At 56.7% G+C, this 17,445-nt stretch overlaps 6 protein-coding genes across 6 annotated transcripts; 2 read left to right on the top strand and 4 right to left on the bottom strand.

Moving 5' to 3' along the window:
* Positions 1-554: 554 nt before the first annotated feature.
* Positions 555-1,606, bottom strand: B0I36DRAFT_338878 (uncharacterized protein; the record flags this gene model as incomplete). Its single annotated transcript, XM_046155834.1, has 1 exon — positions 555-1,606. A coding segment is annotated over exon 1 (451 nt), but the record flags the coding sequence as incomplete, so codon positions are not given.
* On the bottom strand, positions 900-2,626 carry B0I36DRAFT_398334 (chaperonin 10-like protein; the record flags this gene model as incomplete). Its single annotated transcript, XM_046161612.1, has 2 exons — positions 900-2,415; positions 2,573-2,626. The coding sequence occupies 2 exons, from the start codon at positions 2,624-2,626 to the stop codon at positions 1,318-1,320; spliced, it is 1,152 nt and encodes a 383-aa protein (XP_046005514.1). The 3' UTR covers positions 900-1,317.
* Positions 2,627-5,076: 2,450 nt separating this feature from the next.
* On the bottom strand, positions 5,077-7,003 carry B0I36DRAFT_369491 (uncharacterized protein; the record flags this gene model as incomplete). Its single annotated transcript, XM_046159783.1, has 2 exons — positions 5,077-5,623; positions 6,903-7,003. 2 exons carry the CDS (start codon positions 7,001-7,003, stop codon positions 5,077-5,079), a joined length of 648 nt encoding a protein of 215 aa, XP_046005515.1.
* Positions 7,004-8,217: 1,214 nt separating this feature from the next.
* B0I36DRAFT_338882 (allantoate permease) lies at positions 8,218-10,379 on the top strand. The gene is made up of 5 exons (XM_046155835.1): positions 8,218-8,574; positions 8,659-8,799; positions 8,857-9,789; positions 9,893-10,125; positions 10,221-10,379. The coding sequence occupies exons 1-5, from the start codon at positions 8,415-8,417 to the stop codon at positions 10,230-10,232; spliced, it is 1,479 nt and encodes a 492-aa protein (XP_046005516.1). The 5' UTR covers positions 8,218-8,414; the 3' UTR covers positions 10,233-10,379.
* Positions 10,380-11,033: 654 nt separating this feature from the next.
* On the top strand, positions 11,034-12,926 carry B0I36DRAFT_369493 (ankyrin repeat-containing domain protein; the record flags this gene model as incomplete). Its single annotated transcript, XM_046159784.1, has 1 exon — positions 11,034-12,926. One exon carries the CDS (start codon positions 11,034-11,036, stop codon positions 12,924-12,926), a length of 1,893 nt encoding a protein of 630 aa, XP_046005517.1.
* A 517-nt stretch (positions 12,927-13,443) lies between these two features.
* On the bottom strand, positions 13,444-14,961 carry B0I36DRAFT_255914 (arabinofuranosidase/B-xylosidase precursor; the record flags this gene model as incomplete). The annotated part of the gene is made up of 1 exon (XM_046150914.1): positions 13,444-14,961. One exon carries the CDS (start codon positions 14,959-14,961, stop codon positions 13,444-13,446), a length of 1,518 nt encoding a protein of 505 aa, XP_046005518.1.
* Positions 14,962-17,445: the final 2,484 nt, after the last annotated feature.

Below are 17,445 nucleotides of genomic sequence, written 5' to 3' on the forward strand. Positions count from 1 at the left end.
AGTCGAAGGAATGAGGTCTTCGAAAGGCTGCTACATATACCTATGGCTGTGGAATGTAGAGGTCAACGGGGATCCTGCCTTGGTAGGCCATGTGTACCAATGTTACATTACGCAAGAGCAGTTGGTCAAAGCGACGACGTCAGTCATTCGCACAGACCTCGAGGGGTTCCAGACGAACCATTAAGGGACGGCGAGGGCGAGGAGATAGTTCGTTAGGCCACGCCTCCTACTATCTCCTAGATGTTGTTGAAGTACAGTCAAGTCATCTGCTCCCACCATGAAGATCGAGTCCCGTGGCGCAATCCGGGTCGAGCCGCCCAGAACGGCATTTTGCATGCACCTGTCGGTGAAGCTGTGGGGTAACTAGAGCGTACCCCTGTTCACGATGTGATGTGGGGGCATGACGCCCAGAATGCAACGCTAGAGCCCCCATCAAAACCGGTCTCGAGGCATCAGGCGAGTGGATCATGGGACGAACATTAGAGCATACATAGGAGGTCACCCGCACCCCGGCCGCACGCCGCTTTCGTGGCCTCAACCATCCCCTTTTATCAGTGCACTTTATAATGACGGTATACACGTCACTTCATTCGCCCGGAGTAGCGATGGGATGTATCAATGGCAGCATAAACAAAAGAAGCAAACGATATGAAGCCCCATGATATACAATCAATACCCGGGCACATGTATTTATTCATGAATACGTACTAATCTGACCACCAGACTAGGTCAACCTCATCTGACCGAGGTCCCGAGCCCAGAGTCCCGGCAGTCCAGCAACGACACGCGCACCCTGTATCAAAGCCCATATCACATGGAGATGCCCCAACATACAACCGAGGCGATCTCCGGTGCACCCTTTCCAAACACCCACCATATGAATCATCGCTCGCTTCATCCCGTACCGGTAACCTGACCTGACGAATGGTTGCACAAACTCCTGGTTGGCGACAACGAGTTTGGATCCTAGGCAGTCTGTGGGCTGAATGACAAGCTCGCCCGCGTGGGCTTGTTCTTCTTTCGGCAAGATTATGGTCGCTCTCATTAATGGGCTATAGATCGTCCGCCCCGAGTGGATGTGTCGGTTGATGGAGGAGTGCAGGCATGGAGTCCAACGAGAGCCCCAAAGCTCAGCATGGGTTTCATTCCTCACTACTTGGAAAGAGTCAATTTCCAGCATCAAACAACAATGACTGGTAGGACATGTGACATGAGTTCACCGAATTTCCCAAAGTTTGCTTGTTGGTCACGAAACTTGATTGATTTTCATGTCTGTTATTCTAGTAGACCGGCCGCTCTTTTAATAGTGCAAGACACTCACTCCTGCAGCAAAATCACCGGCTTCGCACACTTGACGCCCTTCTCCTTGAGATCTGTAAGAGCGGCGTCGATCGCCGCCAGGCCTTTGCCCACAATCTTGACCTCGGGACTTGGGCGGATCTTTCCATCGGCCAGCTTCTCCCGCAGATACACATTAAACCATCCCGCATACTGCTTCTCGCGCTCGTCATCACCCTCCCTGGGAGAAATGAACTTGACCTCCACACCGTCGACAGTCTTAGCGTCGGCTGGAACAAGGGGCGCGTGGGCGATGAATGCACCACCTTGGTCGCCGTTCAGCTCCTTCAAGATGGCCTGTGGACCAGCGAGATCTCCTGCTCCGAGGAAGCAGTATCGCATCTTCATCCACTGCGTCCCCTGCACAAACCCGACCACGCTCTTTTGCGCAGCTTCGATGTCGTGATAGTCAAACACCACATCCGCACCAAGACCCCTCAGGTACTCGTGATTGGCCTCGCTCGCGGTCGCGACGACAGTGTACCCCATAAGCTTGGCGGTCTGCACCGCCATGGTCCCGATGCTGGTCGCAGCACCCCAGACCAGAATGGCCTCGTTCTTGCCTCCCGCAGTGGGCGAGAGGTAGTCCAGCCCGCACATGTCCCACGCCGCCAGCGCGACGTAGATGTTCATGGGCAGGCTCGCCGCCTCTGGCCAGTCCATGCCGTCGGGGATCGGCGAGACCGAAGCTGCCGGGACCAGGACGAGCTCCTGGAAGGCGCCGTAGTCGGGGTTCCCATGCTCGAAAAAGGCGCTGGCGAACGTGGTCACGCGGGTCCCCGGCTTGCTGAGGTACTCGGGCACACCCGAGGGTCCAGCAGATACGATTGTCCCGCCAATGTCCGAGCCCAGGACCGACGGATAAGTGTCCACGTGAAAGCCAATGTCGCGCTGGATTGTGTCGACAATGTTGAGCGCCACGGCGCTGGGGCGGATGAGGACTTGCCCTGGCCCCGGGGTAGGTGTTGGCCGTGAGGAGACGGACAAAGGAGTGCCCTTGTCTGTGCACTGGGCGGCGAGGTGCGTCTTGCTGCCGCCGTTGGTAGTTATGGAAGACATGATAGCAGAAGGTTGAGTCTAGTTGGGTCGTTTGATGATTGGATTGCTTGTATTTTCTAGCGAGAGATCGCGATGCTGAGGTTGATTTGCAGATATTCGAGGATAAAGATTGATTACCACGGGTACGATATATATACTGCTGCCGCCGGTTGCCTCATCCAGGTAGCATGCCCACCTGTTCGCTCTCAGACGCGGCCATTAGGCCCATCTGAACCAAGCTTTCGGCCATTTTCTGCACATTGCGTTATCTCCCGTTTCGTAAGTACTGTAATTAGGTCCCCGAAGCGGAAGTTGTGCATGCTAGCAGTGGATGAGGTCCACTTGACTTTTACTTACCTCCGCCAGAACCTAATCCTGTTCTAGAAGCGACTAACTCCGGTGGGATCTACCGCCGCCAGCGTCGGCATGCTAGCTAATGAGGTTCGTACTCAGCAAGCATGCAAAGGGTATCTTTGCCAATATTGGCTGAGACTGCATCAGGCTAAAGGGAAACTTGATCTTTGGAGCGGCGATACTGTGCTCCGTGATCACGCTCTGGGACCGGGTGTATCCGGCTGGGCATAAACCCAATCGTCTCTGGTTTTCCCACGGCTTGCTTCAAACACTGATAAGTCGGGGCGCACAACTCAGGCCTTGAAGTTAGCTTTCATTTGCAATTCACAGTCAGTGAGAATATAGATGATTATTATGAAGTGCACAAGCTTGTGTTGTGATCCATATGCCTGTGCCAGACTGCTGGCTTGTAACTCTCTCAAACAATCAAGCAGTATGCTCACAAACTCTCCAAGTGCCCGTACGCGCGGCTTGTAGACTGAATCACCCGCCCATCTGCTGCTCCGGTGGACCTCATGTGAAATCTTTCTTTAAGGGTACACGACAAGCGGCAGCTCCTCGGGCTCTGAATGGCAAGGCTTAACTCCCGCCCCTTGCTCGCCTAGGCTGACTCATGCACTCGGAGTTAATGCTGCAGCCACAACCCCCGGAGGTAAAAAGCTAAGCAAGCAAGCCAAGCCAGAGGTGAGAAGCTTAGCTTCCAGGGCATGACACCCCTTCGAGTCTCGCGTCCAATGTGAAGGACGTGTCTATCATTAGCTATTTTTGAACTTGAACTTCCATTTGCACGCTACATCTGCGTTCGCAGGACGTCAGTTGGAGTTCGCTTGTGGCGACAAGCCACGCTGCGTTAATCATCGGTGTCAAGGTGGGATAATGGCCACCCAGTCCAGTCTGGCGGTCGGGGAAAAACTTGCGCTCTGTCCTTTGCATCATCACTTGCTGCTCATATCCACGTGTCTCTCGCATTCGCAAAACAAAGTGGTGGGTCGGTTGGTCGCTCGGGCATAGCGGAAGAATGTCAACTCTTTCATCCTTGGCCCTGTACCAAGCAAATTTGTACCGCCATCTTAGCCCACCCCGCCTGACCACAGTCACTAACTCCGGCGTCCCACTAAATGTCGGGCCGAAGCCGACAAGTCTCTCTTCGCGACCTCAGCGGCGCGACCTTTGTGATGTCATCAGCAATGTCATCAAGGAGAGTACCAACCTCAGGGTTGACCACGTGGCTGTCATGGGGCAGAGCGGTTTCTTCCGCGGGAAGTTAACAAGATCTGGGTCAGATTCGACTTGACGATCGTCTGTGATGGCAGCAATGAGGCCGACTGCAAGATCATACGGGCGGGTTTAAGATGAGACAGAATGCGTACGATTGGAGTGGGATTTATCTCCTTAAATAGCATCTACCGCCTGTTCATATGTAGCAATTTTTCCGTATGTAGGAGTAAATCGGGTCCCGCAGCTAAACGACATTGATCCAGAGCGGCGATCAATCACTTCGCTAGGCTAGAGCCTTGATCCCGGTCGCAGAGCCAATGCATGTTCTCTCATATCTACAAGTCGGCCTACATGAGTATGGATCGGTAGGACATAGAGACATGACGAACTTGGCTGTGCCGCATCACATCAGAATCAGCTCATGGCAGCTCATAAGCCGACATGGAGATCAAAATAGGCACATGGTCTTTATGTTATAATTGAATTGACCTGAAGAAAGCAAATTTATTTTGGGGTATCATCGCAAACGAGTAACAGCTGTGCTGACTTGCTTGCAGCCTGCTGCGTGTCTACATTAGGATTATGGTCCTTGCCCTGCTCCAAGGTGAACTGCAAGGCCAGTGTAAAACCAGTCTTGAACGAGTACTGGCGTATTTTTGGGCTTCCGGTGAGCGACGAGTATTGCTCGTCGAATGATCTGATAAAGAGAGACGGGTAATTGCGGTGCTGGCAATACCACGAGTTGGTATACCCGTTCAGGGCAGCGCAGTTGCGCGGAGCGATGTAGTCGATAATTCGAATGTGTGGTAAAGAGTGTCATGAGTCTAGCATTCTTGACTCGAGAAGATGTGGTAGGAAAAGAGCGGTGGTATTGTTGCTTGTGGTTCGCTGATGGCGATGTAGCTCGCTTAAGAGCCAGATGTGGTGTTTGTGGTCGAGGACGCCCCCGGCGCGTGTTGGGCCGTGACGTTCGTTTCTCATGAATTCATCGGTACGTGGATGTGGAAACGAGGTGTCATCAGCCCTGGATACGCCGGTGAAAGATGCAGCCCTACTAAGGGAAAAAGGAAAGAGGAAAAAAGGAGAGGGACAACGACAGAGACAGGGAATGGCCGAGCGCGAGCCAGCCTACTTGCTGGCAGCGGCAGCCTCCTCGTCAGTCATGCCGCCGGCATGCTTGGCCAACGCCTCCTCAAGCTTCTTCTTCTTCTCGAGGTTGCGCTTGCGCTGAGCCTCCTCGCGGTTCTGCCGGCGCTTCTCCCGCTTCTCGCTGATAAGCCACGGGATCGCTGCGATGGCGGAGAAGAAGCCCTTGAAGCCCTTGGCGAGGTGGGTGAAGCCCTCCTTGAAGTGGCTCTTGGTGTTGTTGAAGTTGGCACGGGCGAGAGCGACCTTTTTGCGGGTGATGTATGCCTTCTCGGCGCGCTGGGCCTTGATGAAGTTCTCGTTGGCCTCCTCGCGGGACTTGAGCAAGAGGTTGGCGGTGCCTGATGTGCCCGGGCGGACGACGGACTCGCGCTTCTCGGCCGCCTTCTTCTCCTTCTCGGCCTTTCTCTTGTTCTTCTTCTCCTGCTTGGAGTCGGCGGGAGCGTCCTCGACGGGCTTCTCGTCGGTGGCGGATGAGAACAAAGCCATTGTATATGTCGGTGGTATTAATGAGGGTGTGGGTCGGTGGCTCGCAATATTAGGGGATTATTATACGGAAGAGAGCGTGGTTGATTCAGAGAAGCAAAACCAGTGTCACCAGGAATCCTCGAGGAATCTGCACAGCTTTATGTATGAAGTCGGCCGTGACGCTAAGATAATCCATCATGCCTCTTGGTAGCATTCACGCGACGAGCGCGTCGCACGCATGGCACGCGATGGCACATTTTTGTCGCCAGATAAATGTTGCCTGAGACCACACTATAAAAGTTTATGCGGCGAGGGCCGTGGTATGCTACCCTGCCAGGGATTGCAATAGGGGTGACTTCGTCCCTGGACCCTAAATTCCTTGCGCTAGCTCTAGGCAGCTAAAGAAGTGGACCGCCAACGAGAGACAGGCTGTCCGAGTCCTTTTTTTCAGGGCCGTGCATTTGCATCTTGAAGTGCCCGGTGCTAGGCCAGCCTGGTGGAGACCAGACGTGTTTGGCGTCCCTCTCGCTTGAAACACAATATTGGGGTCTTGCCAGGGTATCCCTGGACACTACCGTCCATCATGCCGACACGCATTGAGATCATCTGGCCGTGAAAACTGCCCGACATGCTTGGGGAGCGGCTGGGTTTGTGTACGAATGGGAATCAGTTGCTGACAAGTGCAGCCACTATTATGATGGAGAGGTGCACATCCGGGCCGTGAAATGCAAATAGATACTCCCGAGCGTAAACACGTACACAAAGGGGAGTCTTGCACGCAAGCGAGGAAACACGCCAGATCTTGTGTCAGACCCTGGTCCTGGTTGTGGTGCTCAATCATGCGCATGAAATGCCATGCCATAAATGGACTTAGGGCTGCATGAACATCCAACTCTTCTCCGCATCTTCTGGAAGTTGTCCCGAGCGTCGCACGGCACGTTGGTAGCGCGGGATCTGATTTGGCCCTCAAGGAGTTCTTCCTGGTGCGGATCAACCGAGCACACGGAAACATTCCTGTCAAAATTGCGAAATGCCACGACGCTGGCAAGTCTGTGCCTAATCTTAAAAGAATTTGACATCTTGGAGCGCATCACTTGATTCTAGTGCACTGCGAACAGCGACGACGCACTGTGATTTCTCTCCTCGACGAGGGCCCGTCTCAAAAACATTTTTGTTGTACATTATGTTTGGATCGTCGGAGCGCTGCCTGACCACATGCGCCGGCGCCAAGTCACAGGCTGGGAGTAGCTGCTGGAATAGAATGATCTTGGCCCAGGGCCGGATCGATCCATGTAGCTGATAATTGAAGGTCGACTGCTCAGAGGGACTGGGAGACTGACTTCCGCCCTGCGATTTGGAGAAATGACGCCCCGTGGAGTATGACCTTGAGCTCTGAGTGCCTGAACCAACCCTGATGTGGTTCTGCCTCCAGCGCACCCATGACGACGGTTGCAGAGGATCACTGCATCATGCTTGGGCAGGATGGGACCATCTCCAGAGATCCTGAGTGCTTGGAGACGCTGCCGCTCAGAGGATTTATTGTCCTTGGTCCATCTTATGAATGTCCAGCTATCTCAAACCATTTCAGATCAAATTTCTCTATAAACACCATCGCTAGGAGCAAATGGCGTAGCTCACCACAGACCGGTAGCTCAACTTCAGGAGGAGATTTCGACTTTAGCTCCAAATAGTTCACAGGATTACAAAATGGTGGGAGGAACCGTCGGCCCACTCCGAAAAGTGCCTGCCTCTTCTGGGCTCTGTCCTAAGCACCACGGCGCGCGGCGAATGATGGCCGTCCATCCCCAGGGCGGCGAAGCTCCACCTCCAGAATCACCCGCTGATAACGGAGTGCGCGAGCGACAGGGGTTCCAGGGACGATCAGAGCGATGTCGGCTCGCGTGGTGCTCCGGCTGTCGCCTATCTCGTCCTAATCTCAGTTGTTCCTAAGGGCACCAGGATAATCAAGCTTGGCACACACGTTCGTTGCATCATCACGCGGAATCATGTCCGCCATAGCCCGTTGGCTGGAATCGCATTCTCTGCGGTTGGCCGGGGAGAAAAATTATCGGCAACAAACCACAAGCTGGAGACACACTGCAGGATTTCGAGAGCTATCGCCGCCAAGCTCAACGCTCCACGTATCGGGCCAGGAGTTCCGGCGAGCGTTCGTGACTGTGATTAAGCATTCTGTTTCCCCAACCGTCGCCGGCCCACCTCTCGTCCCGCCAGCCATTGGGGACGCCACGAGGGCCCCCTTGGCCGCCATCTCCAACATGCGGGGAGATCAACTGCGTCACAAGCCCCATTGGGCAGGGCCACCCGGGCGGCGCTGTGCCCCACGGAAGCTTATCAGGCGCCTCCTCCTCCTCCCCCATTCATCCTCGCGCCCCCTCACTTGGCTTTATCTAGTGGATGCCGACGGGTGACCGTCGCGTGGAGGAATTAAGGTGACTAGCTAGGGTAAAGTGTAAACTTCCCCGGTTGTCGGCTGTACAGATATCCCCGGCGGACACCTTCCGATGCTCCTGCTATCATCCGTCGGCCCACCGGCGACAACTCATGCAGTCGCGCCTCTGGAGGTCGTTCAAATCGCCCTATCAGGGGGTCAGCAGCCCAGAAGGTCGGGGCAGATTAACCGACCCTGCTGATCGGCGTTCAAGGTCGTAGTTCGGCATTTAGGCGTGGTGCCGTGAAGGTTGGCTCCTCCTTAAGACACAAAAGTGACACTTTCCCCCCTCCACTCCCACTTTGACCGAACGTCCCAAGTCTCGCTACGCGACGACTCATTCAAACCACGCCCAGCGCGTCTTTTTGAACCCGAGACGGTCGATAATACAGCCGCAGCCAATATGGATCCCGAGAAGAACTACCCGACCAAGCCGTCGGTGGCGGACAAGGATGCCGATGAGGCGCTCAAGTTCATCGTGGCCGGCGAGGTCATCAGCATGACCCCGGAAGAGGAGAAGAAGCTCGTCAGCAAGATTGACTGGACGGTGCTGCCGTTGTTGTGTATGTGCCCCGCTTTGGCGATGTTTTGCGACATCTTCTTTTTTCTTTCTTCCGTCCACACCACAGCTAACCAGCATGCAACAGTCGGCTGTTACTTTCTTCAATATCTCGATAAAACCCTAATCAATTATTCTGCCGTGATGGGAATGCGCAAGGACACAAATATCACCGGAGATCAGTATTCGCAGCTTGCGATGCTGTTTTATGTGACGTATCTGGCTTTCGGTGGGTTTTTCCCTCTTTTGGATGGGGAGCTGGGAGACACTCTAACAATTGGCACAGAATTTCCTGGGGCATATCTAGTTCAAAGGCTGCCTACAGCAAAGTTCCTGAGCTTCATCGTGTGTGCCTGGGGCCTCATGGTTGCCTGCAACGCCGCTGCGTACAACTGGGGCGGGCTCGCCTCGCTTCGCGTCCTGCTTGGCGTATTCGAGGCTTCTGTCGCCCCTTGCCTTATGCTCATCACGACCATGTGGTACAAGCGCTCTGAGCAGCCGTCCCGTGTCGGCTTGTGGTACGTTGGCACCGGCATCGGCAAGATGGTCGGGGCCCTGACCTCGTTCGGCTTTCAGCACTACGTTGGCCAGTCATTCAAGTCATGGCAGATCATGTTCCTGGTCTGGGGTCTTGTCACCATCTCCTGGGGTATCCTTGTCTTTTTGTTCCTGCCCAACAACCCCATGACTTCTCGCTTCACCGAGACGGAGAGGCGCTGGGCCGTCGAGCGCCTGCGGAGCAACATGACTGGTGTCGAGAACAAGCACTGGAAGTGGTATCAGCTGGTCGAGATGCTCAAGGACCCGCAGTCGTATCTCCTCGGCCTTATAGTCTTAACCAGCAACATTCCGAATGGTTTTATTTCCAGCTACCAGGCCACCGTCATCGAGAGCTTCGGCTGGACGCCCAAGGAGACGGCTCTCCTTTCGATCCCCTCCGGGGCGATCGCCTGTATCTGTACGCTCAGCGCGACGTGGTTTGCCGGCCGCTTCGGCATGCGCGGTCCGGCCATTATCATCCTTCTCACCCTCGGCTTCACCGGCAGCTGCCTCATGGCCTTTATGCCCGACGAGGGCAACGTGGCGGGCAAGATGGTCGGCAACTATCTTGCCAACTGCATCGGCTCGTCCCTGCCTCTCATGTACTCGTACGCGGGCGCCAACTACGCGGGACACACCAAGAAGACGACCTCGTCGGCGATGGTGCTCATCATGTTCTGTAAGTCACCACCACCGCTACTACCACCAAACATGGCCAGACGCCACAAAGACAACCGACACGACTCTGCTAGGAACCAGCCGCAACTAACCAACCCTCCCAGGCATCGGCAACATCATCGGGCCCCTGACCTTCCGCGCGGCTGACGCGCCCCAGTACATCCCCGCCAAGATCTGCATGGTGGTCACCACCGCCACGGCGGCCATCCTGACGGGTGTGCTGATGCTGTACTACCGGTGGGAGAACAAGCGCCGGGACCGGGTCTACGCGGACCACGTGCACCAGGAGAACAGCGAGTTCTTTGACCTGACGGACCGGGAGAACCCCGAGTTCAGGGTAAGTTTTGGTCTCTCACCCCCCCACCCTGGCTGCAATGTCAAGGTCAAGTTGATTGCGGTCAGTGTGCAGAAAGCTAACGGATCTTTCTACAGTATGTATTTTAAGAGGAAGAATGCATGGCTTTGTTGGGTTGCGGAGGATCCTGTTACCGTGGAAGTTGCAGGAGCAAATGAGATGCCCGGTGCACGGCCAATCAAAGGCCATTAGAGTTAGCGCAATACCATATTATATAAGAACCAGATATCGGCTGCTCTCACCCGTAGACTGTCCCTAGTCGACTTGGTGACATAAATCTGAGGTGCAAGAACTATGTACATTAATGCCTAGTGTATATAGGAGGCCATGATGCCGTTCGACCTCGAGGAAAGCAACACAGGAAGCTGCATATGTCGGCCTAGATCTGTCGCCCAACTTTCCAAGTCTCTTTACTAGTCAATCCAAGCATGTTGCGACTTATTGGCTCTGCCTCGAGCCTTCAGGTGCATCTGAGCAGGGATGATGGTCTCGATGTGCCAACTGGGCGTTGGCCGAGGTTGTGGTGTCCTTGTTTCCTGTCAGCCCGCAGAGAAAGTCAGAATAGCACTCTCTGGGCCGACTGGATGGCTAATTTGGTCGTGTCTGGACTGTTGAAGCCTTTGTGCCCTTGAAGGAGACGCAATGCGATGGCTGGTCTGTGGGTGCCTCGCAAGGCCACAACTCACGGTGGAATCAACTGGCAGTCACGACCTGCCTCCTCCTGCTGCTGCTCCTGCCCTTCATGGCCAGCCAGCGTCCGCCTTTTCACATCGCCTTCTCGACCTCGCTGCTTCACCACCTCGTTCTTCTCTCCCCAGGCCTCAACACCACACAGCCTCAATCATCACAACACGACTAACCCACGGTAGCACTGCTCCCACTGCATCAACATGACGACGGGCCTCGCGTCCCTGCCGCTCGAGCTCCTGCTCTGTGTCAACGAGCACCTCGGTGTCCGCGACCAGGCCCGCCTCGCCGCCTCCAGCCGCGCCCTCTACGCGCTCCTCCTGCCCGTCGTCTGCCGCCACGCCATCCAGCGCTGGCCGTACCTCCTCCACTGGGCTTCCCAGGTTGGCCACGCGAACCTCGTCTCCCGCTTCCTCGCCGCGGGCGCCGATGCCGAGGCACTCTGCTTGGTCCAGTCCTGGATGAAGTACCGCCACGCCGCCTCTGCTGACGTTCTCGTTGGCATGTACAAGCACAACTCGTTCCACGACGATGGGCCAGCCTCGATGAGGCGCCCCGATTCTGCCGACTTGGACTTGGACTCGGACTCGGACTTCTGCGGGTGTGAATCTTGCCGCAACCAGCTGATGGACGAATGGCAAGACACCTGGTCCGACTACTTTCCCAACCGCGCCGCCCGCTCCATCGCCAGCGAGCCTCTGGGCAGTGATGTTCATGACTCGGACCACGAATGCTCCTTCCCCAGCACCCCCGGCAGCGACGTCTGGAGCAGCTGGGAGAACACACACAATGCAGGCTTCCAGCCACTCCATGCGGCATGCGCAAAGGGCCACCTCCACATCGTCGAGCTACTCGTCAATCACGGCGCCAAGATCGCCAGCATGTGCTTTGGACTCTGCAACTGTCCCTTGCCCATACTTCCCGGCGATCGCTGTGCCGAGTGCAAGACGCCCAGTCTCCACCACAACACCCCTCTGCAGCTTGCCATCTGCCGCGGCCATACTGCGGTTGCCGAATACCTCCTGTCGCGCTTCACCACGGTCGACCCTCCTGTTGCACCCTACGCCGATGATGCGCTCATGGCTGCCGTAGCCACAAAGAACCATCGCCTCGTCGCTGCTCTGCTCCAGGCGCCACACAATGCCATTGTCATCGCACACGATTCCATGGGCTGGATGCCACTAGCCTATGGGGTCCTCCGTCGCAGCTCACCAGCCACCATTGACGTCCTGCTTCGTGCGGGCGCGGATCCCGATCAAGAACTCGGCGATGGTGCCACTCCTCTAACTGTCGCTTGCTGGGACGGACAGTACGGATCTGCTGCCTTACTGGCAGCTCATACCAAAGTGCCGGATCAGAGATGGTGGAGCCCACCCATGAATCGTCTTCCACGGCGCAAGATCAAAACTGGCCGACCGGCCTTCTTGAATATCAGCGCAGGCGCGGATCGACCCCTCGACTTAGCGGCCGGGGGCAGCATGCGAGTGTTGTGTCGGATCGCACCACTGCACGCGGCTAAATTCCCGGATCAAAATATCTCCCAATTCGACCGCGATGAAATTGAAGAGGAGTTCGAATGTCTCCGCGAAGCAGAATACAACAGGGCGGAACTGGCAAGGCAGCTCATCAAGAACGGCGCCAGATTTATCCCAGCCCCTACAGACAAGCACGCTCCCATGACGCTTGCCGCCCACTCGCATGCTCCTCTCGTAATCGACGTACTCGTCGAGGCAGGAGCAGACGTCGACCTGGAGGACCAGTCGGGCCTCTTCCCGCTGCTCGCCGCCGCGTCCAGCCGCTTCAGCACGTGGCAGATTGTACGCAACACATACATACTAGACACGCTGCGGTGCTTGGCCAAGCATGGCGCAGACCCGAACCAGACCAGCAGCGTCACCGGCCAGAGCGCGCTGATGGTCCTGTGCGAGCGTGTCGGCCAGGATGCCGATGTCACGTGGGGATGCATCGATTTGCTCCTCGAGGCTGGCGCCGACATCAATGCCCGAGACGGGCAAGGCAAGACGCCGCTGGCGACTGCACTCCAGTACAACAACCACAAGACGGCTCGTAAGCTGATCAAGCGCGGTGCCGTGTGAGATGGTGGCGATATGCAACGTGGGGAACTGACAAAGAGGATGATGTTGCCGCTAGAGACAGAGGTTGTGCGCAAGAGACGTCAATTTGCATGAACAGTAATGTAATTTGTTTAAGATTGTAGGTGCTGGGAGACTGGGAGATTGACAACGTCTTACTTCTACATATTGCTCGAACGGAATTCAACAACAGCGTAGCTTGAATCATGATATAGCATCATGATATAGCACTGTCAAAACCGGTCTGAACTGAGATGTTGAACCCAGCTAGTTTCTTGAAGTCCCACCGCTGCATGCCTTCGTGTGCTGCCCAAGGTATTAATTCCAAAAGCATTTCATGGAAAGGCGAGCAGCCGCATTTGCTCATTCAAAGCGTGCAAAGAAGAATCAGTATTTGCATTACTGTCGAGTACCTTGAAAACCTGGCAATTTTTCAACAAGCTATCCCCAAACCTACAGACGGCAACTTCCAATCTGTGTACTTCATGGCCCGGACCGGGACCTCCATTCACAAGCCCCCTCAAGCAAACCCAGCACCAACGACAAACGTGACATCATCATTGAACAGGGACGGCGAGTCAAACACGTGCACACCCCCATTGCTCGCAATCTCGCCCAGGTTGTTGTAGTGGCGGATATACCTAGTCGGATACCCCCAGGCACGGAACGAGCTGCCACCACCGGCACTCCCAAGTCCCGTCTGGGGACAGAAGGTCGCGTCCTCGCGGAACTGCTTGGACCCGTCGTTGGCAGCGACCTGCAGGTCGAAGTTGTAGTGCCGGATAAACGACCCGGGGGTGTCGACCGACTCGAACGACACGCACCCGCTGTACCCGAGCCCGGCCCTGACGGTCCAGGTGGCCTGCTGCCGGAGCGCGGCGGCGCTGCTGCTAGTCACTACCTGCGTGTTTACCGTGCCGCCCGAGTGGGCTATGTAGCGCGTGGTGCAGCAGCTCGTGGTGGCGCGGAGCGAGACTTTGGACCCGATGCTCAGCGCGGGCCCGGACACGAGGCTCGTCACGGCGTACCTCGCCGCGGCGATGTTGGCCTGGACGGCGTTCTCGGTCGCGTCGGAAGGGTACCCCGTCGTCATGACGCCCTCGTAGAAGGTGCCCTGCGCGCCGATGCTGTTGTCCCCGCCGATGCCCAGGATGATGGCGCCCTCCTTGCTCATCGGGTTATACCCGGACACGCTGGGCCGGGCACCGGAATAGTAGGTTGTCAGGCTGCCTCCGGTAGAGGTGGCGTCGGCGCCGCGAAGGGCCCACAGGTTCGCCGTGCCTTTTACCGCGGCGGTGAAGAAGCGCGCCGAGATGCTCGGGTCGGCCGGGTTGTTCTTTGGGTTCGCCCCGGAGAACAGCCCGTTCTCCAGGTCAGCCATGAGCCAGGGCCCGGAGCCGGAGCCGGACCCCCAGACCGTGTTGTCGCCAAAGTAGATGGCCTCCATGTGCCCGTTGCCCGTGTCGGTGCTGCTCGTCTCGGCATTGCCATAGTCGAAGCAGCAGCCGCCGTTGTAGTGCGTCCCGTCGAGCACCGCGTACATGCCCTCGGCCTGGTCGCCCTTGGCCGAGCCGGACACGGCGTTGTTGCGGTACCCCGTGCCGGGGGAGACGAAGACCCCGTAGGCCTTCTGGCCGTTGAGCGTGACGGGGGCGCCGATGGCCGAGGCGAGGTTGTCGTACCCGTTGGCCTCCGGGCCGCGGAAGGCGCCCCCGGGGGCCTGGGTCAGGTGGTTGTTGCGCCCGGACTGGTCGTAGATGATGGTGATGAGGCAGGTCGTGCTGGCGCAGAACGAGTCCTGGGCGCCCGCGTTGGCCACGCCCCCGGCAGAGAGGGGGCCGATGTTGAGCGTGGTGTTGTCGGAGCCGCGCTTGACCTGGTACAGAGAGCCCGAGAAGGACGAGTACAAGGCCCGGGTCGTGCTGTGGGCGGCTATGCATGGGGTGCCGCCGGACGCGTAGATGTCGCAAGGTCCGGCGGACACGATGGATGTCGTGGTGGCGGCCAACAGGCCGAGGAAGCTCAGTTTGGAAGCCATGACGACGATGATTCGTATTCTGGGACAGGGATAGAGGCAATGGCTTGGCTTGGCTTGGACTTGGCCGTGGCCGGGGAAGTCTTCTGATGATGATGCACCTGGGTGGACACCGGGTAGATCAAAGCTTGTCTGTTCTCCCGAGTGCTTGGCAAGTCTTTATATATACCAACAACTGGATGCAACTGGGTGCATCCTCGAGCTTTGCCATTCGTCCGCTTCATGTTTCCTGCCGAGGTTTTGTGGCCCAACATGAAGAAGCCAGGAACCGCAACGCCTTTTTCCGGGCATGTGCCTACACGCGCTGTGTCATCCTCGAACGTCCTCGTCACCATCAGCACATCGCCGCATAACTCTTCGGTCAGCACTAACCCGGGCATAGGTCCGGTTGGGGTTTCTCTGCCACTGGCTCCCTGCCCGTCGAACCTGTGATCGTCTGGCCGGCTTTTGGGCCCAAGCACATGGCCCTGCTCGCGGAAAATACGACACTGGCAGAGAAGCAGAGGCAATAGACCAAGCAATGAAGGCCTCTGATTGGCGCGCAAAGCAACCCCCCGAACGGAGGATCTTCGATTTACGTATGCACGAGACCACTTGACGGGCCACGGGCCTGCATACGTTACCCCACAAAGTGCCCGACTCATGCTTGATTTTAGGGTAGCACTGGACACGAGGAAGATGCCTCCAACTCGTAGCCAACTGCCGTGTCGGGAACGTCAAAGTGGACATTGCGTTTCCAGTAGTGCCCTTTGTTCCCCCGCTGCTAGCTAGCGCGTGTGTACACTTTATGCACTGCAAAAGGTCCGATGTGTCTTCCCCACGGCGGCATGGTGGGAAAAATGCAACGCTAGCACACATACACACACGTAAGCGGCTTTCCGGCTCATCAGCATGCTATGTTCACCGGGACGCGGAGCTAGGCGTTCCACCACCTGCCTTGGGGTACCTTTTCGTGCCGTTGACTGTGGTCGACAGTCGCGGGTACTCAATCGCACCAAGCTTTGCAGGTAAGCCGCGCCCTAGCGGGCTGGGCCGTCTTGCTTAATTCAGATTGGACAGCGGCGGCGCGACTCAGTAAGCCATGCTCAGCCGATCAGAGAAGTTTGTGCGAGGACAAGTGGCGCGGTCATCCGAACTAGCAGCATGGTGGATGACGGTTGGGTGCATGTATGGATGGACGAAGAAGCTGCGGGGAAAACAGAGGCGGCGACGCGACCCCTGGGCGTGATCATGAGCTCGACCCAGTGGAGGCTGGTGGAGATGGATGGATGCCCGAGGTCGTGGGTGATCGGCATGGCGCGCACGCGCGCTGGTCCTGGTCCTTTGCGGTCCACACAGAGCGCGAAGCAGCACGACTTACTACTGATGATACTACTGATTGGGTGCCATCACCAGCAACAAAGCGGTCCGGCCTGGTTCACTCCTCACGCTTCGATGAGAAGCGTCTTGATCCGACTGGTGCGATTCGCGCTGCGGGGAGGATCTCGGTTGCCGACGCTGCTGGGTGCATCATGCTTGCCCTTAGCCGCATTGTCGAAGTCGTTTTCTGCCCCTGGCTGGAATCAGTCACGTTCTTGAGCATGCCCGTTTCCCCTCTTGCGGCCTGTCTACAAGTTCAGCAATGACTCTGCACGCTGTTTTGGGGAAACGGAACTGGCCATTATCTGCTTGGTGAATTGAATGAGACCCAAACCCCTGCATCATGTGGTGGACCACTGTGTCGTCCAATTGTCCCTCGGCCTCTTGGCAGTCGTTCTGCCCTGGTTGAGCAGCGATACCTGTAACATCGGGCGGTGGACCACCAATTTGCGTTGCATCGCCATCCGATGGATGGAACTTGTTGTGGCCAGCCGCAATTGGGTCCACGATCCTGCTCGTGGGTGTTTCCCATAGGGCCCATAGGGCAGCTCCTCCGCTACCACGGTCTTCTGGTATGATGAATTATGACATTGTTGTGTGGATTGACTTGCTACCAGCGTGGGGGCTGCGGTATAAATGGGTTGTGGCAGGAGTCAGTGCACCTCAGCTTGGCACCACTATCTTCATTGGACTCTCTTGTGTGCCTTGAATCGCACAAAGTCAGCCACCAAAGGATGCCCGAAACGCATCCGTGCTCGGCACAAAGATCTGGGCCCAGGAAAAACCTGACGATAGGCCTATCTTTACCCCGGGTCGGTGGGCGGGCACAAAATGTAACAAGACTCAGCAGCTGACCCGACCCAGACGAAGGAGAGGATTGTCTTGGCTCTGGCAGCGGCGTGTGCTCATTCCACGTGCAAGCAGCGGTGGGCGCGCACGCTATAAATATCACCCCCAGTCCCGCCCCAGGTGAGTCGGGCTGTCCGGGGTCCCAGGGGTTTCATCGCGCCCGCCAAGACGATAGCCTCCCCCAGATAGTTTAACCCCGGCCTGGGCAAGCCGGTGCAGATATGCTTAATTCCCCCCAAAAATCCCTCTTGGCCTTGGCAGTGTATCATGGCTGAAACA

Source organism: Microdochium trichocladiopsis, assembly GCF_020744255.1.
Source record: "Microdochium trichocladiopsis strain MPI-CAGE-CH-0230 chromosome Unknown B0I36scaffold_13, whole genome shotgun sequence".
Classification (NCBI taxonomy): domain Eukaryota; kingdom Fungi; phylum Ascomycota; class Sordariomycetes; order Xylariales; family Microdochiaceae; genus Microdochium; species Microdochium trichocladiopsis.

Excerpts from the sequence above, each read along its gene's own strand:
- B0I36DRAFT_338882 (XM_046155835.1), top strand. The coding sequence starts at position 8,415 with ATGGATCCCGAGAAGAACTACCCGACCAAGCCGTCGGTGGCGGACAAG. Across the intron at positions 8,800-8,856 it reads TGTGACGTATCTGGCTTTCG|AATTTCCTGGGGCATATCTA; the intron begins GTGGGTTTTTCC and ends CAATTGGCACAG. Across the intron at positions 9,790-9,892 it reads GATGGTGCTCATCATGTTCT|GCATCGGCAACATCATCGGG; the intron begins GTAAGTCACCAC and ends CAACCCTCCCAG.